Below are 27529 nucleotides of genomic sequence, written 5' to 3' on the forward strand. Positions count from 1 at the left end.
CTAATATATTTATAACAATAGTTAAAGAGTCTAAAATCTCCAAAATAATAATAAATCTCCAAATTGTCTAAACCAATAATATAAATGTAGAAATCTCTAATTAAATAATTAAGTCTAAATAATAATAAAGTCCGAAATCATAATCAAAGAAATGGGGTAGTTCTCCATCACACAATCCCATACCCCCCTAAGTACCTGCCGGAAAAAAATACGGCATGAGCCAAACGCCAGGTACGGATTTGGAATACAGTTTACAAAACAAGAGATCAAAAATAAATAATCTGCAGTTTACAATAAAACAATAATTGTAAAAATAAGTAAGGCTGAAACAATGAGGGGTTATAATATTTCATACCGAGATCAGAACAGATACAAATAAACACATCATAGGGTACCTAATATGTGCAACAAAATGGATAACGTGTACGACATATACAACGTCACTATAAATCAAACCATACATCAAACTCTGGGTGCACCCACCTATCCTGAGCAAAAGCTCCTCTCAAGAGCTAAAAGAAGGATACGCCGTGACCAATCACACTGTCACGGAAGTGTCATGTCACTGGTGCCTCATGACATGACTGTAGTACCCCTACAGCTGGTTAACTCGCATATATCGCTCTAAGGGTTCAAAATAAAAATATTCTAACAAAATTTAAAATCACTTGAGATATATAATTCAGATTTTCAAAATAGAGTGTATCATAAATAAATTTGAAAATCGCATAAACAGATATTTATAATTTTCGAGATCAATTTTTTTTAAAAAAAAATTCAGAAATCAAAATATCCAAACAATTTTAACGGAGCGAATAAGATATGAAATTGAACAAAGCAGAGATATTAAATTTCTAAGAAGAGGAGCGCTGAATAAAAATGGGACATAATCCGTACCTTAAAAATCGCAACTAAAATTACTAGCAATATCTGCAACTGATTTGCTAATTTCCCGGCTAGCGATCTACATACAAAATTATAATTTATCATTAAAATCTTTTAAATATTTCTTTATTCAATAAATTTCCCTTTTTTTAGATTGAATAATCTGTTCCTCTTGATTCTATTATGAGTAGCCTAATTAATTAATAACATGAACATACGAATTGATTTATAGACCAGACAAACAAGATCAGGGGCAAAACTCATTTTTATGCGACATAAAATATATAAAAACCTGGATATATAGCCTCTGCCCAAAACTTAAAAAAAACCAAATGTATCCGGTATATCTTGCTTAATGCAGGGTCCGGGGAGGGTAAGATTTACGCAGCCTTCCCCTCATTTCAAAAAATGAAGAGGCTGTTTCTCGAAAGACCCCCAACTTGTGTGTGCGTGTCAAAATACGTAATAAGTGAAAATAACAATTTAATATTTACGCAAAAATCAATTCCCACTTCAAACAGATAAAAAACTAATTACTTAAATTAAAAAAGCGTCGAGACAAAACTTAACCCATGATATTATTCACATGAGATTTACCTGAGCCCATAATTTTGATTCACACGAGATATGAGATGTACGGGACGATCCATTAAACACCAATGTAATAAATTCAAAAAACTAGAGAAAATTGAGAATTGCTCTCTCGACATTCTGTATTTATATATTTGTAGGAAATGGTAGACGTTAAAAAGGATAAAGAAAAAAAAAATAGATATGGGTTTATTGTCAGCCCATATGATTGATGTGATGTTTATGTCAAAAGTTAAGTAATTGAATTGCTTGGACAGGGTGATGGTAATACAAAGGTGTGCTAATAAGTAAGATACATGTATGGGTGTATATTGGTACAAACGAGGACTAACTAATCTATGAGATAATTAAGATACATGATATCAATAAATAGTAACAAAAAAATAATAATTTTGATCAATGATATAATTAGTAAATCCAAATATTAATAACAAAAAAAATCCAAATTAATTAATACCCCCAATATTACTCTAATTTTTAAAACATCTTTCTCTTTTATTTAATTATTTTAGTATGTATTTCAAGAATTTGTTATAAAAATTTATATTGGATGATACGCAACTCAAAGATTTTGCAGAATACGTATAATCCCAAAAAGTTATAAATATTTATTAATTTTAAATTTATTATTATAATCGTAAATTTTCTAAAAATAAGTAATATAATTCAAAAAGTTACAAACATCAAGGGGTTGTTTGATTGCCAAATTCTGTAATTTGGTATGAGTCGCATTTAGTTTGAAAAATTTGTTTTTGGTATCCATTCCTCAAATTTATAATGGCATCTTCAACCTATTACAATATTCGCAAATTTAACTTCATCCCAACAACACTAAATTTTACATTATTCTCGTATTATAAAGATTATTTTATTATTAAAATATTAAAATAAAGTAAAAAGTAATAAAGTGGCGAGATACAAATGAAACAAATTTATTTTAATACAGGAGTAAAAGAATAACAAGAAAATATATAAAAATTATAAAAATTTAATGACACCAAAATTGGTGCAATTTTTGGTGTGATATCAAAATGGTCTAAATTTTAGAGTTATGTTGTAGAGGAGTTTTATACCAAAATGATGTAAAATTATTTATTTATAGTTGAGTTGGAAATGATCTAATATATGAATTTATAATACCCAATACTGAGGGGATGACGGAGGGCATGTGAATCAACTTTAATTGTGCTATTTTAGTTTCTATTTAAGAAATTAAATATAAATATTTAATATCAGAATTAAGCTACGAATCAAATGAACCTTTATTAATTTAATAATTCATCTCATGCCACTCTAATCTGACTCTTTGATTACACCTCGATATCACACTCTTGAACCAAACGATCTCTTACTAATTTTTTTTTGACAAATGCAGAAAGTTCTCATTAAATTGAATATAGTACAGTCGGGGCAAACCCCCAACTGTCGATACAACCAGGTAATAAAACAAATAACATACTAAAAACAATTAGATGATTTGTTTCCTGATCGTTTAATACATAGAATTTAAAAATTCTTGAAATTAAAAACTAAATCAAAGACATCCCAAGCGATCCAAATTGCAGCAGCATATCTGAAAATAACAACATCGCAATTGACCATTTCACATAAAAACTATGGTTAGCCCAGTGTTCAGAAACAGCAATCACATAAAATGAGATTGGAGAAGCGGCACCCCAGCTATCTACATGCCGGACACCAGTTATAAACATGCCGAAGGCACCCCAGCTATCTACATGCCGGATACCAGCTATAGAGATGCCGAAAGTATAAACCCATGAAAGATGAACAATCTTTAGTTGTGAAAGGTGAGCTCTTGCAATAATCACCACCGTCCCAGATCCGATGCAGGCTTTGCAGATCACCAAAAATATCAATAAATTCGTGCTCAACAGATTCATCACCAGATAAACCTAAGCATGACTAAATAAAAACATAACAAACACTCCAAAAACAGAGACACAACACACATTATAAGAGGAGAGACACACAAACACCCAAAAAATTGGGTTTTATTGAAATGAAATAAACGAGAATAACAGAGAATGAAGGAGTTGGAGCTTTCCACCGGAGAAAATCTGTGGAAGCCCCTCGATTTAGTTGAAAATAGACAAAACCCTAAGAGAAAGGATGTATCGACTTTGTATTTTTAATGTTGGTAGGTCTCAATAATTTAGAAACAGAAAAGTTGTTTATCTCATATGATATAGTTCATATGATAATTTTTACATAATAAAAATATTCCCTGATGAACATTTTTAGAAAAGAACTCATCAGATATTGGCAAGAAATTTGTTCGAATGTAACGTATATCATATTCTATTATAAAATGTTGCAGTTACCACAAAAAAACTGAAATTGGCCATAATAAATAAATAAATTTCGCAACCCTGGCAATTTTATTTCACCGAGAGAAGCACAAAAGAACAATCTGAAATGGCCGCTGCTCTGAAAGCAAACACTAGTTCATTTCTCAACTGTAATAAATCTTATCTGTTTCGACCCACTTATACAAAACATTCTGTTGTGTCTATAGTCTCTTCCAAATCTTACAAGCCTCTCATGGCTGCTGTTAGTACTTCTGTCGGAACCACCACTGTCGGACTGTCTGAAACGTTTACCAGGTTAAAGCAACAAGGAAAAGTAAGCATTTGTGTTTATTATTTCATGTTTGTGTTTATGTTATGTTGGTTACGCATTGGTTGTTTGCGTTTTGGATTGTGTTATGTTTTTTAGGGTTTTGTTTGGCTGCTAATTGTGTATTGAGCTCTTGTTTAGTTCAGTTTAAGTCCACTTGTTTTGATTCTTTAGCAGCAGTTTCTTTAGATGAAATACTTGTTGTGATTGTGTTTTTATCGAAAATGTCGAATAGGGTTTGGAGAATAGCTTGATTAAATAATTGATGAAATAAACGATATGGGGAGCTAAATTAGTGCTAACAGTATTTAGGCTTGGTAGGGAATTGCATAAAGAAGCAATGTTTTTGCGAGTTTAATCGACAGTTTACCTATCTTGTTTTTCTTTTTTGGTTTTATTGTAGCGAAATATCTTCTCTGGCTGTTATCTTATGATTATTAAGACGATTTGCTGTATAGTTTCTGATTTAATTTGAATATCTTTGATTTGAAGGTTGCACTGATTCCATTCATCACTGCTGGTGATCCGGACCTAGCAACCACAGCAGAGGTACTTAAGGTGTTGGATTCTTGTGGGTGTGACATAATAGAATTGGGTGTACCGTATTCTGACCCGTTGGCAGATGGTCCTGTTATCCAGGTTTTTTAGATAGATTTTATTTTGCTCTATATCTACATTTGATCTGGTCTCAATTATCTTTACCTTATAGAATTTTAATGCTTTTTCTGTTCTTAGGCGGCTGCCACACGCTCACTTGCGAAAGGTACCAACTTTGATGCAATCATCTCAATGTTGAGAGAGGTAATTTTGCTTTCTATACTTATGTTGTCAACATAAACATTAATATTATCTGTGTAACTTTTTATAATATATAGAGGAGGTTGTTATGTCTTTAAGTCGATGCAGCGACTAGTCGACCAGTCCATTGCTAGTTGACAAGTCAAAAATGATAAATTAGTTTAACAATAAACATTATATTGGTGATTCATATATAATTCAATGCATCTGGTATATCTGATTTGATTGTTCTGTAATTATCATTTATGCAATGTAACATTATATTAATTTAACTTTTTCAACAGGTAGTGCCGCAACTATCTTGTCCAATCGCATTATTTACATATTATAACCCTATACTGAAACGGGGTGTTGAGAAGTTCATGATTACCGTGAAAGATGCCGGGGTACATGGTAATATATACATTTGCCCTGCTGTTTTTCTTGATTTCGCATCCCTAATGCTCTTTCATGTTTTAAGAATGATAAACTATGCGGTGGGTTTGGCAGTTCCACTTTTACAAACCCAAGAAAAGGTTCTTTACTTAATGTTTTGAACCTTCATGTTTATGGAATATATGAAGGTGGTGTCTAATCATTGTCTGGGCATCAAGGTTTTGGCAAGACACTAAGAAGTGACTGTTGGAATTAAGTCGGCACACATCACATGATAAAATTAAGATAGATAAAGCAACAGAATGAAATGTTTGTCGGTGATCAGAGACCTTTCTTCTGAATAGTCAGATTTAGGTCTCAAAGTTAAATTTTTGCACAAAAATCATAGTTGCAAATCTTCCCCCTTGTCTAAACTTGTTTGCGTATAGCTTTAGTTGGTGCCTAGACCATAAAATCAATATGCCATAGGGTGTTAATATGATAGACTCTAATTTGTTTTATATCTATCTGATGTGTACCGTTCTAAGAAAAATTTCTTAAGGCTAACAAACAAGTAATTTGATCGGTGGTGATGTTTAAATCAAATATATGAATTTCCACGGCTTGCTTGTGTTTTTATGCACATTTCCTCTGAATTTGGAAAACTAAACAATTTACTTCTAAATTTTTGCTACATGCACATTGAATCATCAATAAATTGAAAAGAACATATTTTGAGGACATTTATCCAACAGAGCTGTATCCCTTGCAGTGTTAATGTTTGGTTCAATTAGTGTGACAGTTTGAAGCTTAGTTGTCTTCTTCTAACTTCTAAGCGGTCACTTGTTTCTTTTTAACTTAATATTTTTATAACATAAAAAACTTTGTTTTCAGGACTAGTGGTGCCAGATGTTCCCCTGGAAGAAACTGAGATTTTAAGATCTGAAGCTCTGAAAAATCAGATTGAATTGGTAGGTTTCTAGCTCTACAGTATATATCTGGTACAGATTGTGATGATTGATGAAAATTATTCACCTATAATAGAGAATGAGAAGGTTCTTTTGTTTTGCTCTATATCACTCTATCAATACAATTTCAGACACTCACTAGCATTGGTAAAGTCAGTTTATTTTTGTATTTCATGCTTTTGTATACTGTTAACTTAGATACTCTGGTATCCCTATTTAATTCAAAAATTATAATGGTCAATGACTTCTAAAGAAAAGTTGGATATTGCTTATAGATGTTAGTTTTATTCTTTATTTTGCTAAATTGTAAGTGTAATTTATCCATCTTCATGTCAACGACTGATAAATTACTAGCATCTACTTGTTAAGCTATGTTGTCTCTCTTGAACCAGCTTACCAGCGTGGTGGCTGCAGGCTGGTTGTAGGTTATGCTGAATCATGTTCTGTAAATATTGTCAATTACCAAAGAAAATAAGATGAAAGGATATGTATCTGATTTTATTGTTGTGTCTTCATGTCTCCTGTAGATGTGATCCAAAATACATGAACTCGTAGGCACTACAACGAGACCTCGACAATATGCAGATTTGGTGATATACTACTCTCTCTTATTTATTATAATTTTTTTTGTCATTAAGGTACTACTCACAACGCCAACTACCCCAAAAGATAGAATGCAAAAAATTGTGGAAGTCTCGGAAGGATTTGTATATCTGGTAAGTTTACATTCATTTTAGATGTGCCATGTGAGACCCTTCTGGGCTTTTTTTAATGTTGTTAAGTGCTAACAGTATTACTAGTTGATTGTCCTATAGTACTACTGTGTTAGCCATGCGATTCATACAAATATTTAATATTTATTACTTATTAGCAAAAAAAATTCAATTTATACAAATGTTTAACATATATGGATAAACTCAGTTATAAATATCATAGAAGAATCTCGTATCGCCCATACTATATTCGTGCTATGTGCACTTTATCTTTACCTATAACCTATTTGCATGATATATAATCCTTCCACCTTTATTGCTTATGGTCACTTCTTCAAAGTTACAACAGTAAGCATACTTTTGAAAAGAAGGTATCGAAGGAAGGGATTAACCTATTAATTTAGAGAGGCCAGGCAATGTGTTGATCAGCGATGTTTTTAAAAACTCACATTTTATAAGCTAGTCAATGTCTTCACCAGCGATCTTTCCAAGTTTGTGAACTCACATTTTGAAAGCTGCCACTTCGAAAAGTCTTCTGTTTCTGATTACAGTTTTTGCGATCAAATTTATATGTAATCTTGTATTGTAGGTGAGCTCAATTGGGGTCACTGGTGCTCGGGGATCTGTAAGTGCAAAGGTTCAGAGTCTGCTACAGGAAATTAAAGAGGTTTGTCATGCAAATTGATGCTTTGATGATATCCATCTATTTTAAAACAAAACTGGTTGTTCCAACTTTTCAAAAAATACTTAAATGCCTTCTTATAAAGAGTTGGTTCATTTGTTGTTCAAGTATCCTCCACAATGAATCTATGAATCTATGAATAATGTGATATATAGCCGTTCTCCTATATTTTTAACAGCACTTGATTAAGCACGTCATGAGCCCCTATATATTAGTACTATGAGTGAGAAGATACAAAGTTTACCGTATTATCTTTTGATAGGCAACAAACAAGCCGGTGGCAGTTGGTTTTGGCATATCAAAACCAGAGCATGTGAAGCAGGTATGTCTCCAGATGTGAAAATAAAAAATATTAGTATATTACGATGGGTAACAAGGCTCTTGGAAATGCTTAAATTTGGAGAAACTTTGTAATACTTTTTAAGTATATTGTTGCAGGTAGCAGGGTGGGGAGCGGATGGTGTTATTGTTGGCAGTGCAATAGTCAAACTGCTGGCTGAAGCAGAACCTTCTGAAGTACTAAAAGATTTGGAAGTCTTTACCAAATCCCTTAAATCTGCATTGATTTAATATGCTATAGAATTTGATTGTACTCTCGTAACATTTGTAAAACTATTTTAGAGTTGAAATCTGGTTGAATAAGATCATGAGCTGAAATTTTGAACGTTGATAAATTGTGTGGATTGAACTTTGAATCTTCTTGACAAGTTCGACATCAGTCCATGAAGAGTGCAATGTTTTTGTTATAGATTATTCGAAAAAACTATTCATCTGAAAAGTAGATATGCATACTTCAATGCATCTTTCTTTCTGTGGATGATCCGGATCACGCTTCCATGTCTTACGTGATTAGTCTTTCATTTCAAACTCAATTATTGTGCATGTATACATTTTTACTGAACATAATGCAGATTAGCAGGCTGCAGCTGCCAAATAATGAATTCTAAGCAACACACTGATTACTGATACTTATCCCTAAAACAAGATGATGGTAGAACATAACTATCTTGAATTACAACACAATTCAACAAACAGCTGAACTAACTACCAGCTCTGGACTGATCAGAGCTAAGGTTATAATTCTGATAACTTTTAGAGTTAGATGATCCAGCAAAGTTATAGCTTCGTGTATAAACGAAATGCAAAGATGATCCATCTATTCTGATCTGCGTAGATCTTTCAGATTGCTGTACATTGGTAACAACCAATGTGGACTGTGTTTCCACCTTCCATTACACCTCCAATAAACCACCAATATCAATACTATTATGCAGACATGTACAGCCCATCTGTTTGGACAATCAAGTAAAAGTAAAACAGTGAAAAACTGAACCAACATTTCAGTCTAGAGTACATGACACAAAACATTCTTCGGAATCTCGTGAAAACATCTAACTGTTTAATTTATAGTTACTTATTTTCTGCTAACCGCGATATCAGATGTGAAAGATTAACGGCAATACAAATGGTGATAAGAATATAAATGTTTAAAGGCTAGGAGTTCTCCAGAGCACAATTGAGATCACAAAAAAGATGAGATTTAAAGCAACATTTTCTTTTTTTGCTAAGCTGCAAACATAGAACAATCCTACACGTAATCAGCAATTACTTGAAGCCAAAGACCAAGTAGATCAATTTGTTATCACTAATCACACACACACACACATGTATAGGAGAAAGCAAAAAAAGTTATTACCTGTCCAGATCGAGGATAGGACTATAAACAATGTTTTCCCAAGTCGCCACAGCAAAATGCCAAACCGGGTTGTAATAAAGAGACTCTGCTGACCAAAACATCCTCGTATACGTCTCTAAGAAGATGAAGAGCATCCATGCTCCAATCTCAATCAAAACAAATTGTACCATGAATCGGCCCACCACGACCATGACAAGAGAGAAGGCCACCAACCAGTTAAACAGACGGTGATTATATTCTTTTATGAACAGAGATTTTGATTTTCCCATCATCTACAAAAAATTGTGAATGCACAAAGCACAACCATATATAAATATGAACACATTGTACCACATAAATTATATTGACAGATAAACCAAATAAATGAAACAAGGTGAACATCCAACCTTCATCATCCGCTGTTCATAGCTTGTCTTCGATGGACCAACACACTCCTTTTCAAAACTTTGGTTGCATTTGTGAAAACCTGCATTGAACTTTGCCATTGATGGAAGTCTGAGAACTTGAAGTTGGTCCATATAGTCCTCACATCTAGTATATAGTCCGTCACACAACTTTGAAGATTTATATTCATTCGCCAAGATGTAATTCTTATGCACCTGCATAGAGATATTAGTAAGCAACAACGGTGCTCATCTATAACTAGGTTATAGGCACAAATTACCTTATCAATCTCGTAGTGAAGTTTTTCGACTGATTTATTGGCGTGACGACGACCAAAATGCTGCTCCTCAAAAGCTTTCATTGCTACTTCTCTAAAACTTTTATGAGCTATGTGCAACGATTCCTCAGAGAGAGGTAAAACTGTTTTCACCATCCCATCATTGTACAATTTCAGGCTTAGCTCCAGGATATCCTTGTTAAAAACTTCTACTAGAGAACCAGCTGAAGGGATCTCTCCTTCATTTAAGGCTTCAAGGATCTAAAAAATCTTTTATCAAGGAAGTAAAAATGTACAGCACAAAATATACAAGTAAAAGCAAGAAATATCCAAAACCTAATTATTTCTCAACTTCATCCACCCTATGACACAATTTCATGATACAAAAACTGTATGGTGCAGTCTTATTGTGTTACGAGATATAAGCAGCAGATAACTACACTCCAAAGCTACAAAGTCTCGACGCTCAATGGTGATCAAGAAAATCATTTCATCCAAATCTGACTCGATCCATAAAATCAGCTCACTGAATTGAGATATTGCTATCTACTATAGGAGTAAAAAGGATAGTAAGGAAAAACTACTAATAACATTCTCAGTAATTGTCTATGATCACAGAATGTTATAAATTTATAATATTAACTCCATATAACATTTTAGGTAAGGTAAACCAACATCTAACAACTAATATTTGTTCAGTAATTAGTAATCTAATTCTCCTCGTATAATTACAAATATACACCATCAGGTAACACATTCATCTGGCTGCAAAAAAAGAACCGATTTATAATGGTTTCCAGCCGAAGTCATCAGTAGTTTAGTTCAATCACAAAATTAACAAGGTAGAAATGCTGTTCTGTATATACTCAGATATCAGAGGCTCAATCATTATATATTGTTAATATCAGATAGGATGAGAAGAAGTCAAACAAGACACCTGTTCTAGGAAAAGGACAAACTCCTTCCCGTTTAAAGGTTTGGCCTGCACAATCTTTGGACGAATAACAGATGCAACAAGTTCTTTCAGTTGTTCTCGTTTCATAATATAATTTGGGTCAAATTCATCATCATTCATCTCACATAATTTTGTCCGCTGGAGGTGAGGCTGTTCAGAAGTTTAAATTATGCCATTAGATCAATTATGAGCGCTTAAAAGATTAGAGAGATACATTATAACAGATTATCACGTCTTTCTGCTACACACTGCAGTTTTACATTTAAGAAGCCTATCTTAGTCATTAGTTTATCCAAAGTGAATGACCACATGGATGCATAACACGTTTGAATGTTATCTGAAATGATTTAGAAAGCTTTCTTCACAAAAATTCAATACAGAAAGTAAAAACTACAAAATCACTTGCATATGATCTATTTTGATATATTAACGACCAATTAAAGCATGATTGCAGGAGAGTAACATCTTGAGATAATGGAACTATCTAATATCCCTTCATATATGATGTCATGGCTAGAGCTTTTCCTCAATATTCACACAGTATGTAATAGTTTGTCTTTAAATTTAAGACTAAAACTTCGCGCATCAGAATATTTTTTTTGGCCAAGTTATCAGAACATTAGATGGCATGATTTTGTAACTGATGCAGATATTTGAACTCTAGTCCATTTCTTTTATAGTTGAACAAGATAAATCTTGATCCAAAGCATGCATCTCTAATATTATTCGAGGGAAATATGTTCTGTACTCATAGCACCGAATAAGTCTCTTTAGTCTTTCCAAAGAAAGCTAAAATGTTTTAATTCACAGCCATAATTGTTTCAGTAAAATAATAGCAAGTAAAATAATAACTGCAACAAAGCAACCAAACCTGTGGTAAGCTAAAGGCTGTGCTGTTGTCACCCATGATAGCTAAAGAATCACGGATTTGATTAACCTGACAGATAAAAAAAGAGGTTTTATCAAGAAATGCCATGATTTACTACGTTTAAAGACAGAAAGATACCTTATTAATATTTTTATCGCCTGCATTAAGGACAAGCACCCGTAAGCCACACTTGTTGTTTGTATTATACTGATACTAGGCACACCTCACACCAAACAAAAAAAGTGGGAAAGCTAACCATCTAGATTTGGGACATGTTGAAGAGCTTCTTCTATCATTTCGTTAACTGATTTTCCCTCTGTATAATGCCAGCAAATAGATTGAACTTCATAGGTTGCAGAAGCATATATTGTGGATGATATAACTTGAAGACAGTACTCAAGAAGTCAAGGCACGAGATACATAAGGTTGGTTTGTTTCAAAATTTTACCATAAAAATTTAATTGAATATAGGACAATTTTCAGTTTGATAGGATGATTCAAAAGATATTACAATGTCACAAGCATTTGGTGATATACTAATATGCAAGTTCGTGCTGAGAAGGAAAAAAGTAGAAGAGTCTGGCTCCGCTGTTTGGAATAAAGCATTTTACAGAAAAAACAGCTTCCTAGTTTTCCTATGTTTGTTAGCTTAGGATTTATTGTGCAAGTCAAAGAAAAAAGTCTAAAGAAAACGAGGAAAATATATTACAAACATCTTAGTTTCCTAAATATTTTCCAAAACACGTGGGAGTGAGAATAGAGCTGAAGACTTTGGTACTCGGACTTGGCAAGGATTCAACACGGATATGTGTCCAAGTGTCGGACTCGGCAATATTTTGAAAAATGTACATGTTTTTGGCCTAAAATAAGTGCCCATGCCCAAGTGGTGGGTGTCCAACATGGGTACTAGAGGCAAAATGAAGAGTCCGAGTAACATATGTTGGATCAAGTGCTTTCTGGTAAAAAAAAAAGATTAACATTTAAATGAAAATACAGGGTCCCCTTGGATTCAGACAAGAATCACAAAATCAACAACCTGAAATCTGGATGCTACTGCGAGTCTGTGAATGCTACCTAAGAAGTACCTTACAGAGTAAATTGAACTTACGTAGATAGTCACGTTGTATTAGCCATAAAAGCTTAGCTGGTTCAAATGCAATATCTTGCCCCTGCAAAAACAATAATCCAACAAATCTCATGAAACAGGTTATTAAATCTATATATTGGTGGAAAATATTAAGATGAAGTGAGAATTACCTTTACTCTGCTCGTCAGAAACAAAATCAAAGGAAACATAAAACAAGTCATTGTCAGGTAAAAAAACATGGAAGCTGAAGACGAGAAATATTAATATAATGCAACATACGAGCAAATGCGAGTAACTTAAAGAATTTTAGAACTGCAGACCTTCCATAGAACTCTTCGGCAAGCTCAACCGCAAATGACAACCTAGATATGTCTGCTTCACGAATCTAAAGATTTAACAAAAAACATGTTAGTATCTTTAGTATTATTGAAGTAGATAATACAAGAGCAATAATGTGAAAGGTGATCAACACCATAGAACAGCTGTAGACCAGTTCCCTAGATAAGATCAACACCAGTTCATTAGGCTAAGTATGAAGTTATGACATCCCTCACCTATCACCTACATTATGATAAAGTTATTTGTGGAATGACGCATCACTTGCTGATTAAAGTAAATAGAAGTTCCATAAAGTTTCCTAGTTACTTAAATTTGATCTTCGGGTGTATGATACAATCATTGGACACAATAAGGAAGAAATATTTCCTCTCAGATTTTCTGTTATAATATGTATGTTAAATGTTTAGCACTCATTTGAAACAGATTGCTGTCTTAACTACATAAAAAACACATTCGAGATTTTTAGCTTGTACATTCCTTCCTCTCTTACCTTTGATGCCTTCTTAAAAAATATCTTGTGACACAGAATTTAAAAGATATTTTAGCAAATATATAAACATGATAGTAAGTAGAACTCTAAATGCATCTGAACTCTGAAACATATGGGTTAATATCTTCAGAAATCTACATTACGTGCAAGAAGATAGACCAATGATACCTTTACAGTGTCCACCTTCAACATAAAATCACATAAGCAATATCACCACATATTTTGCTTATAATATATCCCAGTTTGTCCAGAGAATAATCTTTTTGTATCACACTTCATAATTTATCCGATAATTTATATGGTAAAATATGTAGAGTGGCAAAAAGAGATGGGAGGGATAAAGTTTTGGGGAGCATGTCAAGGGAAGAGTAACAAACCATCTCTGGCAAATTATAGACAAGCACAGAACTCAGAATTGTTGACAGAGCAAATATCCTGCAATGCCAAACCAAGAGAAAGTAAGATTAAACGGCTTTAAAGGCACATTCAGGTCCAGATTGTCACTTGAAGATCACCTGTCATCATATACATTAGACTTCCCAATACTTTCAAAACCCTCCGTGTCTAGGTAAAATACAGAAGTTTTTACACCATTTACAACTAGCTCAATGGGGGTTCCCCATACCCAGATCCCTGTAGAATCAACAGAAATGTGTCATTGATATTTTCATTCTGCATTGAAAGATTGTGTAGACATATGGTGTTATTATAGTTCTGTATCTACCTTTCGTTTTTGTGTCACGCATGTGTCCGACACCAAAACCTTCAATTCAAATAAACCAATTTTTAAGACATAGTGCAATACTGCCTATGAAACAGATACATGGAACTTAACACTAAAAAGAAAAGTTAATATGAAGGGAAATTGAGAGCATAGAAAGGAAGCCGCACCTTCATCACAAGAAAGAGAGAGAAGCTGATTAAGCAAAAATGATTTTCCAGAACGGTACGGACCAATAACCTGTTGCAAATAAGTTATGATGTGCAGAACACCTCTGATAAGAAAATCAATAAAAAATGATAGTACTAGTACTTCTTTCGCCCTTTCCCCTCACTGAGCCGCTTAACTATCAGCTCCTAAATTGATTAATTCAGCCATCCATTCGTGATAATATAGTAAAATGAATAATAGTTATCGTAGCTTTCAGATTAAGCATTTGAGTTTTAAAAAAGCCTACAATGGCCTGTCTCTGTACAATTTGTGCACTCTATACACAGATATGACATAATTTTTAGTTGTATTAACACATTATGCACTTAATTACTGAGTGCATTTTCAATTTTTAGAGCCAAACATGTACAATCTTGTCATGCTGAACCATTCCTGCTGGTTTGAAGCATGAAACAAAGAATCATTATGAGGACCTAAGAAAAGGATGAATAGCATTAGTGCAAGAAGATGAGGTTCACTTTTCTTGTTTTGGCCATAAAGTGCACTTGAAAAAGATTTAATAGAACAAACTCTAAAGCAGCTTAATTAATGCAAAAGGGGGAAAATGTGAAATCTTGTCTTAAATAGCAACTAGACAAAACTAATGACTAATTATCTCAAGCTTACAGAAACAGCTGCAACAGGAGTCGTTATCCTCTCGATTGCTTCCAGTCCGGCCCTTGCAAGACGAAGTTTTGTATGACTAGGATCAGGTTCTACAATAGGAAACCTGCAAGAAGGCGGAAGGATATAAAATTATAGTTGTAAGCCTTGTAACTCCATGTTGAGGCTGATGCACGGGACATGAAGATGTTATTGTGATTCACAGCCACATAGCTTGGGAAACTTTTTAACTACTAGATATCAAGAATTTGCATAAGAGAAATGTATTTATTTTAACTAAAGAGCATTAATAGCTAGTACAGGAGTCTACTGGACTTGCTCTTGCTAGTTGCTCTTACTAGTTAACTCAACATAAGTTAGCATTCCAATCAACCATCATGTATATTTATGCATGCTGTATTCCATAAAAAAGTTCCAACTTATTTTTTTTCTTAAGGAATACTTCATTCTCTATAAGCCTATATAACAACATGGCAAAACATTGATCTCTGTGACAACAAAGAAATGCACGAGTAGGATACATACGCTTGCCGGAAATCATGAATTGAAGACGACCCAGTTTGGAGTAAAGACGGCAAAATTAGAAATGCAGCGACAACCCAGTTTAATATTTTCATCAATGGTATAGATTCTTGGTATTTTAAGATGCAATGTATATTTATTTACAAAAGCTAATAGTAGATTTGATAACATAATGTAGTTATGTATTGTAGATAGAAGGATATGGAGAAAAAAATGGCGGAAGTTACAGGTTAAGAATCTCTCATGCATGTAGTTTCTTGTTGCTGGGGTTCAAGGGTTTTAATGGGACTTCTGGAAACATAAAGTAGAATGGTGCTTGCTTGGTTTGTCAAACTGGAGATTCGTGTCCGATACAGCAAGAACGTGAATTGTGAAATATAACACACAGCCAATGGTTGCATATTGGAAACTATATTAACTAAAAATTGTTTTCTTTTATAAAGTACCAATGGATGTTGGGCATTTCTTAGCCCAACACCTCTTATAAAAATTGGTCTCGTTCTTGACAAATAATTATTATAACATATTTTCCGTAAATAATAAACATGATAAAGTAAAATCTTGAAGATATAAAAACGAGTGTTACTCATAACGATATCCATATGCTTTAACAATCATCATCCGTTAGAGACCTTGAGTCCTATAAATTAAATTATTAAAATATAATCTTCATATAATGTAGGAAATGAACAACTTAGATTTAAAATATGATGATGTGACTTCCACTCCTAGCCATTATGCTCTGAAGCATGCAAAATAAACAGTGATTAAAATTTGCACAATAAATACTAGTATATCTGAACATCATATGATCTAATGAATGCTATAAAGCTGCAAACTATAATACAATAGGGGGTGAAAAGCAAACAGTTACATCATCCCCAGGAAACCTGTGTGACCTGAAAAACATCCCGTCTAGCTACTTCTCCTTCAAACAAGGGTTGCATCATTGAATCACGCAACTGCACCATCTCATATAGATGCAGCAGTCAAAGAATGGTAATTGTGTTCCCTAAAATAACTATAATGTAAGAACGACTTACATAGACCTTCACTATCAAAACAGTGATGACAAAAGCTTTCATTCTCGGGGAACATTCACAACTTGAATCGATTGCAACTTATCAGATACTGATATTATTTTATCACCGGGTTTGATCATCCCTCTTGCCTTTAGAAAAGCAAAAGTCTTGTCAAGGATGTTGTCATCGTCCTCAGGGAAATTAAGGCAAAAAGGTACTAGACCCCACTGCAGATTCATGCGCCTCCTGGCAGATAATGAGGGTGTAAATGCAAAGATTGGGCAATCAGGTCGACACTGAGAAAGGAGAGAGGCCATATAACCCGATTTTGTGTAAACAAACAGTGCATCTGCTCCCAGTTTGTTGGCTGAAAAGTCCAATATACTCATTATCAAGGGAAGTTAGAAAAATATTAGTTATTATCTCTCATCTTGAAATGGCAGTTTCTTCCGAGCTAAATTATCATAAATAGACAGAAATAAACATCATCAATATTAACACTGTGTTCCCAGTTTTACTTGAAATAGAAGACGAAAGAAATTTCTTAAAAATTATTCTGGGAAGTTCCTTGTTTTCAAAGGACAAGAGAAAAGAACATCGATAATATTTTACACCAAAAGCAGTGTTCACCACAATTATGGTTCTTAAAAGTTTCAGGAAGGATACATATGTAGAAGGAGACTGCATCAGCTGATAACTGATGCAGACCTAGATTAAGTTTTCATAAATTAAATGTGTTGGGGTTGTTGATTTATAGAACAGCCTTAAACTATACTTGCCTGGTCTATGTTAAGAGTCACAACAAGGTCAAAAAACTGCTTTTATCTCTACTTTAAATGGTGGGAATATTAGTACAGTGGTGTAATAATGAAATCATCAAACTTTAGGATATTCCGCTGTTCTAAACCACGATCCTTATAAAATTAATGCGCGGACTTTCATTATTGAAAAAGAACTAATAATAAATGCGAGCATTTTCTTCCAATGGATGAAGCATTAAGTTTATTTTAAGAAGCAGATGCATAGAAACTTACCCATACTAGCGGCAGCAGTGCATAACTCATTTGTAACAATATTTGGGGAAGTAAAGGTAGCAACTGGAAGTTTGCGAGGCCTGTGACTGTTCTCCTCCCTCCACCACTTTTCAATTCTCAAACTAATACTTCGTAGCACAGATAGTGCTTTAAATGGGTACTGACCCATAGCCGACTCACCCGAAAGCATTAAAGCATCTGCCTGCTGCTTGATTGCTTCTGTAACATCAGCAACCTCTGCTCTTGTAGGTATAGGGTACTCAATCATTGATTCAAGCAACTGTGAGGCTACAATAACAGGTTTATTCAGCTCCCGGCACATCTCAACAATCTTCTTTTGTACTGATGGTACTTGTTCCAAGGGTATTTGAGCACCAAGGTCTCCCCTTGCTACCATAACTCCATCAGATGCCTTTATAATAGTGTCCAAGTTCTTTAAAGAGTCAACATTCTCTATCTTTGAAATTACATAAGTACCACTTCAACACGACAAAAAATGCACAGTATTATTTAGAGGTATATGTTACAGCAATGAACAAAACTAGTAGGCTAATGACATAATCCATGATATCAATTGGCCATCCATACTTGTGCAAGAAAATTTGATTGGCTCCTAGAGTGCATTATCACTTAAACAGAGACATTTAAGAATCTCCTAGTCTACTTAAATATATACAATATCGGGCATAGGTGGACTTAAGAGAAAGAAGAGAAAGAAGAGTTGTGTTAAGCAGCACATCTGTGATGTTAGTAGTTTATAGGCCAGTAAATAACTTCCTACCTATCATGCGGGTGTGAGGCAAGATATTTCTTCAAGTGATTAATCACTTCAGCAGACTTGACAAAAGATACTGCAATGAAATCAACACCCTCTGATAATCCAAAATCAATATCTAGCCAATCCTGTAAGAAATGGAATGTTGAATTAAAGAGTGACATAAATTTTAATTACCAATGAGTAGGAAATGTATTCCAAACTAAGCATATGTGAGTGTCATCTATTTATCTTATGTACCATGAATAAAAATCACTGATACAAAAGTATAAATGCATGTCAACTACTCCTATTTGGTACAAAATATCTCTCAGGAAACAAAGATAACGAATAAGAAAGTTACAGCACTTCAAAAAGTTGCAAGAAATGCTTCTTGTTATGCCTAAAAAGGTACATTCTTCTTAAGAAATATGAGACAGATGTGAAGGACAGTACAACCACCAGTTTTTTAAAAATAATTATACAAGTGAAATTATCTGTTAAACATATGCATTCTACCAACTGATAAACGTAGATCTACGAACCTTTGCAGAAATTGTTGGCAGCATGGCATTACGCTCTTGAACCAACCTCCCATCCCTCCAAAAAGTAAGATTAGCTCGCGGTAACAACAATCCAGGGTCTGTACAGATGCACTTGACATCAGGCCCTATCTTTTGAATCACTTCAAACCTTGCCATTCCACCATCCACAATGAGTTCATCGCCAATATACACATCTGTGACAATCAATCAGGCAAGAATTGAACTATCAATTACACAATGTCACAGGATACCATATACAATGAAAAGCACAAAAAATTATACCTTCAGCAAACCCATCATAATTGACATTAACAGTGCGTTCAGGCAACTCTGACTCATAGGATCTCACTGTAAATGTCCATACATCACCATCCTGTAAATCACAAAGATAGCAATAACAATTATCTGTATATAACCCACGATCTTTTAAAATGTAATCACTTTCTTAGTGCAAATGTGACCACATAAATTCTATTCCTTGCATAATACTAATTAAATATACTCTTCACATAATATCTCTCATAATTCACCATAAAGATGGTAAAACAGGTCATCAAATAGTTGGGATATTAAACACTACTTCCCCATTTTGATTAGGAGGAATCAAATTAAATGTCATAATTATCATTCTTCACTCTATTATATTCATACAAAATATACAACTAAATCCCACGAATTCAGTAATAATCGCCTCATACCTACTTTTAAACATTTTCTCAGATTAATGAAAATGGAATAGATTTGTTCCATTTCGTAGATAAAATAGTCATAATTATCATTCTTCACTCTGTTCTATTCATACAAATATATACAACTAAATCCCGCAAATTTAGAAATGATCGCCTCATACATACTTCTAATCATTTTCTCATATTATCATTTTATAACCGCGTACCTTTTGAAATGTAATCACTTAATTAATGCAATTGTAACCACAAATATTCTATGCATAATATCTCTCATACTTCAGCATTAAGATAGTAAAACAGGTAATCAAATAGTTAAGATACAAAAGACTACTCACCCATTTTGGTTGGGAGGAATCAAATTAAATGAAACTGTAATAGAGTTGTTTTAATTTTCAAATAAAAAAGTCATATTTATCGTTCCTCACTCTATTCTATTCATACAAATAAATACAACTATATCCCATGAATTTAGAAATGATCGTCTCATACCTACTTGTAATCAGTTTCTTATATAATTGTGCACACACTCTCGTTTGTTTAACTCTTCCCTCTTACATCATTTCTTTCGCAGCTAACTTTTTTTACTCTCGTTTGTTTAACTCTTTCTCTTGCCTCCTTTGTTTTGCCGTTATTTTTTTTTGCAATTTTCCATTCCATTCCTCCCAACCAAACGTATTATTCCAACTAACGAAAACCCTTGCATTTGTCCAATTTTAGAAAAGTACAATCATTCAAATTTCACACACGCACAAAAACACATATGACATACACAAACATTGCGAAATTAGGAATAAAAAGGCTACCTCAACTTTAGCAGAGGAAGCACCACCAGCAAGATCACCCATATGAACCTCACTCCCTTGAGTATCCATCATAATCGAAACACCAAACCCCTTCTCCACATTAAGCCTCCTAATTTTCTCAATCACACTCTTATGCCACTCATGAGTACCATGACACATATTAAGCCTAGCAACATTCATTCCCCCAATCGCAAGCGCCTCGAGCTCATCGAAACCACAAGTAGCTGGTCCAATAGTACACACAATCTTGGTTTTTCGAGTACCTCGAAACCCATTCTCCTTTAAATCACTCTCAACTACTCGATCAATCTCAATCACTGGCCCTAGTTCTAGTTCACCAACACCTGGTTTCAAAACTAATGCGCCGTTGGAAACTAACGGTGTGGTTGACGGCGCTGTTATTTCTGAACGGATCGGAGCGTATTTAATAGGTTTAGAAATGTGAAGGTAGGGTTTTGGAGTGATGCGGGTAGGTTGTAATTGTTTAGTTATTGGTGTCGGAGAGAAAAGAGATAGAGAGAAACGGAGAGATTGCGCCGCCATTTCGTAGCCGGAGAGAGGTGATTTTCCGGCCGACGGCAGAGAGAGAGAGAGAGAGAGAGAGAGAGAGAGATTTAAATGAGGGTTAAGGGTTTGTAGTAAAATAAGGTTAGGACTACAGGTAGAAAGAACATGTGGTTTGGACTATTACAGCCCAGTCGGCAACTAGTTCGTTAGTTGAGTTACTTGCCCCCACCTGACGTGTCAGCTTTGGGTTCGTTCATCGCTTTCCTGGCGGTGCCTACTGATAGAATATCCGATTGTTCCAAAAAAAAAATAACAACTCCAGCGGCAAAACTGATTGGTAAATTTTTTATTACTAGGTTTAAATACACAACAAATTTCGGACGTGAATTGAATCCAAAATTGGGATGAAAAAGATTAGATATTAAAAGGACGGAACTGAAACTAGTCATTACAGGAAAATACTGTAATATAAAAAAAATTCTAAATATATTTAATTAGTATTCTTATTAATTCTTTTTATAATTTTTTATCTAAAGAATTTTTTGTTGCTTACTACTTACTAGCACAGGCACGGCTATCAATTTATACAACAATGACAGAATCTTATGTGTTGCTACAATTTTCATTTTATTTAATTTTTGAGGGCTTAAATAAAAGAAAGGAAATTTGTATAATATGTCTCAAATTAATATATGTCCCAAATTATTAGGTTATTTTACATATATATACCATTTTGTTGAACAATTATAAAAATGTCCCACATTTTTTAACTCTTATATAATTCATGCATGTACTAGTTATATTTTTTGTATTTGACTAAAAGGTCCACAATAATATAATATACCAGACAATAAAATTCAATTATCATAGTAGATCCCAGAGATGCACAAAAAGTCTGTGCCCGAAAATCTGACCCGACTCGATTCGGTCAAAAACCGGTCAAGCCCGGCCCGGTCCCGGCCCGAGTTTCGGACCTCGACGGGCCCTATATTTTTAGGCAAAGTCCGGCCCGACCCGGTTAAAAGCTAAAAAAAACCCGGTTATAATCTAATTATTCTAATATATTTTCTTATATATTTATAAATTCACATTTACTATAAATATAAATAATAATTTAAACACATATATATTTATATATTTGTGATTAATAATATTATTTATATATTTCGTTACATAAATAAAGAAAAAAGATATAATAAGTACACTATATATATTTGGATATCATTGTTATCATAACAATGATAAAACGTATTATTCTATAAACATGTTTATTTTTTTCCGAACTTAAACGTTTTCAACGATATAATGTTTTCATAAAATATTTCATGTAAACTAATAGATTTTTACGATAATTTAGTTTTGAACATATGTATTATTCGGAATCTCTAATAATACTCAATCCGATTTAAATTAGAAAAAAGTCCGGTCCGATTCGATTAGGCACGAAAAAAGCCCGGTCGGGCCCGCCTCGAGGGTCCAAACGGACTCTGATATTTTCGGAAAGCCCGGTCCGGCCCGGTCAAAGTCAAAGCCCGAAAAATCCGTCCCGGTCAAAATCCGGCCCAGTGGACTTTTTGTGCATCTCTAGTGGATCTACACTTTTGAATTAATTTTCTGATGTAATATTTGGATGACTTTAATATTTTATCTCAAGTTTCTCCTCTTCATTAAAAAATCAAGTAATTATATGTAAGATTTTTAGCAGGGTGTAGTAAATTCTAATCATAATTATGTTGTTTATTGATTTGAGACTAAGAATGTAATACTGTGCGTGACCTTAGACATGATTTTATTATTAATTTTATTATTAATCTTACTACTACTACTTAACCAAAAAAAAAATATAAAACTAATAATATTTAAGTAACTAATTATTTAAGATAGTAAAATATTAGCAAATTAAATAAGATATTTAAGTAAAGGTTAAACATGTCATTTAAAAATGTGAAATAGGAACATTAACTATGATTAACTTAAAATAGTAAAAAAATTGAAATTGGGATATATTTATAAATAATAATATAAATGAAATATTTTTATAAATGGATTTTTAAAATGGGACATATTTATAAAAAAAACCTTAAAGAAATGCATAGTTTTGTCTGCTCTTCTTCATTTTAAAATTTACAGGTTAGACCTTTGTTTTTGTTTCATTGGTTATATCATATTTCTTGTTTATGATTTATTCCCGGAAATATGTTCGTTGTAAGTTTGGAAGCACTAGTTTTTTAAGCTTGTTTTATTGACCAGTTGTTGCCCTAATGGTGTTGTTTTATAAGTTTGTTTCTTGCTGATGCTGTTGTTTTGCAAGTTTGCAGGTGACTTTTTATTTATATTAGATTCTATAATAAAATTCAAATCAAACGTCAATTTCACATTGAGATTAATAATTTAGTTCTCTTATATAAATCATATACTTCTTTATTCTCGATTGCCGTTCTGATAACCATCCAAACAAAGGCTATTTTTATTGTATTGAATTTGAACCTAATTCCCTGCACTCACTTGCAGCCTTGAAAGTTATCAAATGAACCTAATACTGCCGACTAATTCAAAATTTATAGTCTGTTTGTCAATGACAAGGCAACAAGCTCATGGTTCAGGTTAGGTAGCAGTTTAATTTAAAAACTCCAACTTGATACTTTTCTGGTACTAATTAATTAGCAGGGGAAACTCATACAGATAGGAAAGGTAGACAAACAATAATCTTTTACAATCACTAGTCCAGTAAAGAAAGACAATCCACAAAACAATACCAAATTTACACTCCAACAATCTGTTAAAACTACATTAACCTAGAAAACAGTCACTGAATGTTAAAACAAGTCTTGCAGCAATACATTCTTTCTGAGTCAGACATTTGTTCAAATTAATGAGCAAATTTACTTACTCTTTGGTAGCTTTGTTAATGAGGGACTTGTGAATATGAGGGATCACACCTCCTCCAGCAATGGTACCTTTAATGAGTGTGTCCAGCTCCTCATCCCCGCGAATGGCTAGTTGCAGATGCCTTGGCGTAATCCTCTTAACTTTCAGATCTTTGCTTGCGTTTCCAGCTAGCTCAAGAACCTCTGCTGTGAGGTACTCAAGAATTGCAGCTGAGTACACAGCAGCAGTAGCACCAACACGCCCGTGTGCAGAAGTTCTTGTTTTAAGATGACGATGAATACGACCAACTGGAAACTAAACTCGCCAAAAATAAGACAAATCAAGTTAGCATGGTACTAATAGCAGAAAGCAACACATAGTACAAATCACATTTCATTCAGAAATGCAATGAAGCAGACATAGTAGATAGAACCATTAAAATCTAGAACAATCACATTCTTGTCATTTTGAGTTTAAATGTCCACTAAAATGAGATATGAAGTAGTCAATAGTTCATAAGACCTTATCTGCCAGTAGCTAACCATTCCCCCATTTATTATTATTAACAAATATAAACCAAAGCCTGACTCAAAGAAAATGTTGCTCCAGGAAATAAAAACATTGCAACCGTCTTAAGATAAACACAGAATTAATTGCATTCACAAGAATATTGAGACAGCAGACTGTTACAAGCAAATGTAAAGCCGCTGTTTGGTGACCTATTTATGCAGAAACCGAGCCTGGGAAGTGTACGAATAATCGCTATACTGAAGCTGATTTTGACTACAGGAAGACAACATGCAAGAAAAGAAAACACTAAAATACCAATTTTATAAGAAAGTAATAAGAGAAGGGGACCACTATACCACTCTGCTTAAAATTCAGCACAGCAATCTTGACAAATTAAGCAAGAATTCAGTAGCACTTGCTATTCAGCTCAACAACATAAGGAAAAACAAGCACTAGACGCAGCACCAAGTGAACTAGAATTAGATAAATATCAAACATAGTCAGATCTAGTACAATTACTAAAGCATGCAGGTAAAAAGCAAGAATTACCACTCCAAAAACATTTATATCTGTGCACTTACTGTCACTTTTAAAACAGCAACACTATACTGCAAAATCAATGGTCCCAAAACTTCACGGGTATAGTGGTGTCTTAAATAGAAACAGTAAGTATATTAAAGAATTTGTAGTCAATAAGGAACTTGTCTTTACAACTGTCCTAGGCAAAAATTTCAAATTCTAGATCAGTTTTGCGAAATGAATTTCATTTATCAACTTTATTTTTTTAAAAAAAATTTAGAGAATTCCTAAAGGTGCCGGAAACATTCATCCGAATTATGTTCCCAATGACAATGCGGCAATGTACCATGTACAAGTTATAATTGTTTATTTAACAACGATTAAATTAACTAATTGCACTAAATTATCATAGTTACACAATAGTATCAAAGGCGGTGACAAATTAAACAATAATTTGAATAATTAATAGTACATAAATTCCACAAACAATTTTGATTTATACAAACAGAGATTTGTAAATTTATACCTGCAGACCGGCACGAGAGGAACGAGAAATTGGCCTCTTCTTATTATCCTTCTCCTTGTTAGCCGCCGCCGCTGCAGCCGCCGCCGTGGTTTTTCCGGCTACAAGTCCCTTGCCACCTTTTCCCGCCATTTTCTCCGACTAGAAATCAAAAACTGAACAACACAGATACAAAGAAAATACAAGATCTGTTAATTTAAACCACAAACAATATGAAAAAAATAAGTAATTATTAACGACAGATAAATTATAGAGACAGTTAATTTGTAAGTAATATGTTTAGGGAGAGATGAGGACCTGGTAGATTGAAGAGACAAGGAAGAGCAGAGAGAGACAGAAGTGAATGTAGATCTGAAACTGAGTTGAGGAGGAGAGGTCGTCTTATTTTTACTTTTGATTTTTTGAGTTTTAAATTTTTTGGGTTTCAAATTGGCGGGTCGATTTGCGCGGAAAGATTTTTTTTTTTTTTTTTTGGATTTCAGAAAAGTTCAAATGGGCTGAAATGGACTTGGGTTTGATCCGGATGGCTTTATGATGGGCGTGAAGCGTGCGTGAGTATATAAAAATTGCTTATGCATTTGGTTTTAAATAAAACTTGAATCGAACTTTTTTGGATAATATTTTTAAGTTTTTTTTAAAACATAAACTTACACGAGCAATTTTGTAAATTTTGGTTAATACACGAGCTACATCATTCGTAAACATATAAATAAATTCAACTACAAACATTTCACTCTTGATAAGAAAATGTAATTTTCACTAAGAAATGACCTGCATTATTCATAAACTTATAAATAAACTCAGCATCTAATCAAGGCGATTTAACAAATAAATACAATATGAGACAATATTATGAAAATATGGCCATTACATTTTTATGTTATAGGCGCTATGATATATCTTAAATTTTAATAAAAAATGAAAACTATTAATAACATATAAATATTTGGTAATATAAAATTGGTCATTTCTTTGACATGAAGATAAAAAAAATCAAATTAAAAAACTCAACCGGCTAGATTGCAGTGTTGTCAAAATGAATAGCTGCCATAACTAACTTATGATTACATTTTCTAGTAGCAAACCTGAAGCAGCAAAAATCAAAAGATCTAACTACATCCAGAAAATATTTAATTTATTTTGAGATCTTTCGGAAGGTTGCCATCTTTGATATGTTTGGATGAAACCTGGTTTCAAGGTATCATCGCAAATTGCAGCCATCTCAAATTCACCAAGAAAACACAAAGTTCCATGGCATGCTACCATTTCATCTACTTTTTCCTTCTCATACACCCAAATATTTCTCATACACCAAAGTTGCCACATGAACATCATAGTGGTCTCCCATGACTTCCTAATAAGGGAATTTCGTACAAATGCAGTGCACCATTGAAACAGATCAGTAGGCCAATCGTTTAGTTCTAATCGAATGAGAGATAATCTAATCGAATGACAGATAATCGCCAAAATTTTACTCTCCCTGCATATTAGCATGATGTGCATCTCTCTTTCATATCTTTCACCGCATCTTCAACATAACTTGTAAATATTAACGCCACGCTCCGCAAGATTTGTCATGGTTAGCAGGCCATTGTTGATTGTTCTCCATACCAGATTTTTGACTTTTTCAGGAACTTCTGCCTTCCAAATTTTGTTCCAAAGCCATCTATCTTTTTTCAGAATTTGATGATCCAATAGCACCATACTTTCTTGGCATTTCATTTTGGTAAGCATTTTTTACTGTGAACTCTCCATTTTTTGTGTATTTTCATCTAAATAAGTCATCTTGATTACTCTCAGCCAGAATGCAATATTGAATGGCCTTAAACTCTTGTTATGCGAGGAGATCTTTAAGTCTTGATTATATGAATACACAATATATGATATGAACTAATGTTGAAACTGAGAAGATAAAGTATTGCTAACTGTGTATTTTATTTCAACAGCAAGATTA

The 27529-nt window shown here is 33.5% G+C and overlaps 4 protein-coding genes across 4 annotated transcripts; 1 reads left to right on the top strand and 3 right to left on the bottom strand.

The window, feature by feature from the left end:
- Positions 1-3823: 3823 nt before the first annotated feature.
- On the top strand, positions 3824-8376 carry LOC141684090 (tryptophan synthase alpha chain-like). The gene is made up of 9 exons (XM_074488924.1): positions 3824-4119; positions 4606-4752; positions 4849-4914; positions 5196-5304; positions 6160-6236; positions 6872-6949; positions 7536-7613; positions 7891-7950; positions 8067-8376. Exons 1-9 carry the CDS (start codon positions 3913-3915, stop codon positions 8196-8198), a joined length of 954 nt encoding a protein of 317 aa, XP_074345025.1. The 5' UTR covers positions 3824-3912; the 3' UTR covers positions 8199-8376.
- Positions 8377-8467: 91 nt separating this feature from the next.
- LOC141684091 (uncharacterized) lies at positions 8468-15949 on the bottom strand. Its single transcript, XM_074488925.1, has 16 exons — positions 15805-15949; positions 15283-15385; positions 14616-14685; positions 14449-14487; positions 14240-14357; positions 14102-14159; positions 13168-13280; positions 12917-13002; positions 12065-12124; positions 11947-11966; positions 11812-11877; positions 10923-11090; positions 9989-10246; positions 9711-9923; positions 9325-9596; positions 8468-8917 (listed from the first exon to the last, which is right to left on the bottom strand). Exons 1-16 carry the CDS (start codon positions 15894-15896, stop codon positions 8785-8787), a joined length of 1869 nt encoding a protein of 622 aa, XP_074345026.1. The 5' UTR covers positions 15897-15949; the 3' UTR covers positions 8468-8784.
- A 499-nt stretch (positions 15950-16448) lies between these two features.
- LOC141683547 (pyruvate kinase isozyme A, chloroplastic-like) lies at positions 16449-21319 on the bottom strand. Its single transcript, XM_074488285.1, has 6 exons — positions 20649-21319; positions 19439-19529; positions 19157-19350; positions 18639-18760; positions 17858-18336; positions 16449-17190 (listed from the first exon to the last, which is right to left on the bottom strand). Exons 1-6 carry the CDS (start codon positions 21189-21191, stop codon positions 16883-16885), a joined length of 1737 nt encoding a protein of 578 aa, XP_074344386.1. The 5' UTR covers positions 21192-21319; the 3' UTR covers positions 16449-16882.
- Positions 21320-23815: 2496 nt separating this feature from the next.
- LOC141682659 (putative histone H2A variant 1) lies at positions 23816-26026 on the bottom strand. Its single transcript, XM_074487365.1, has 3 exons — positions 25873-26026; positions 25579-25730; positions 23816-24338 (listed from the first exon to the last, which is right to left on the bottom strand). The coding sequence occupies exons 2-3, from the start codon at positions 25705-25707 to the stop codon at positions 24042-24044; spliced, it is 426 nt and encodes a 141-aa protein (XP_074343466.1). The 5' UTR covers positions 25708-25730; positions 25873-26026; the 3' UTR covers positions 23816-24041.
- Positions 26027-27529: the final 1503 nt, after the last annotated feature.

This window comes from Apium graveolens, chromosome 9, assembly GCF_009905375.1.
Source record: "Apium graveolens cultivar Ventura chromosome 9, ASM990537v1, whole genome shotgun sequence".
In the NCBI taxonomy this organism is placed as follows: domain Eukaryota; kingdom Viridiplantae; phylum Streptophyta; class Magnoliopsida; order Apiales; family Apiaceae; genus Apium; species Apium graveolens.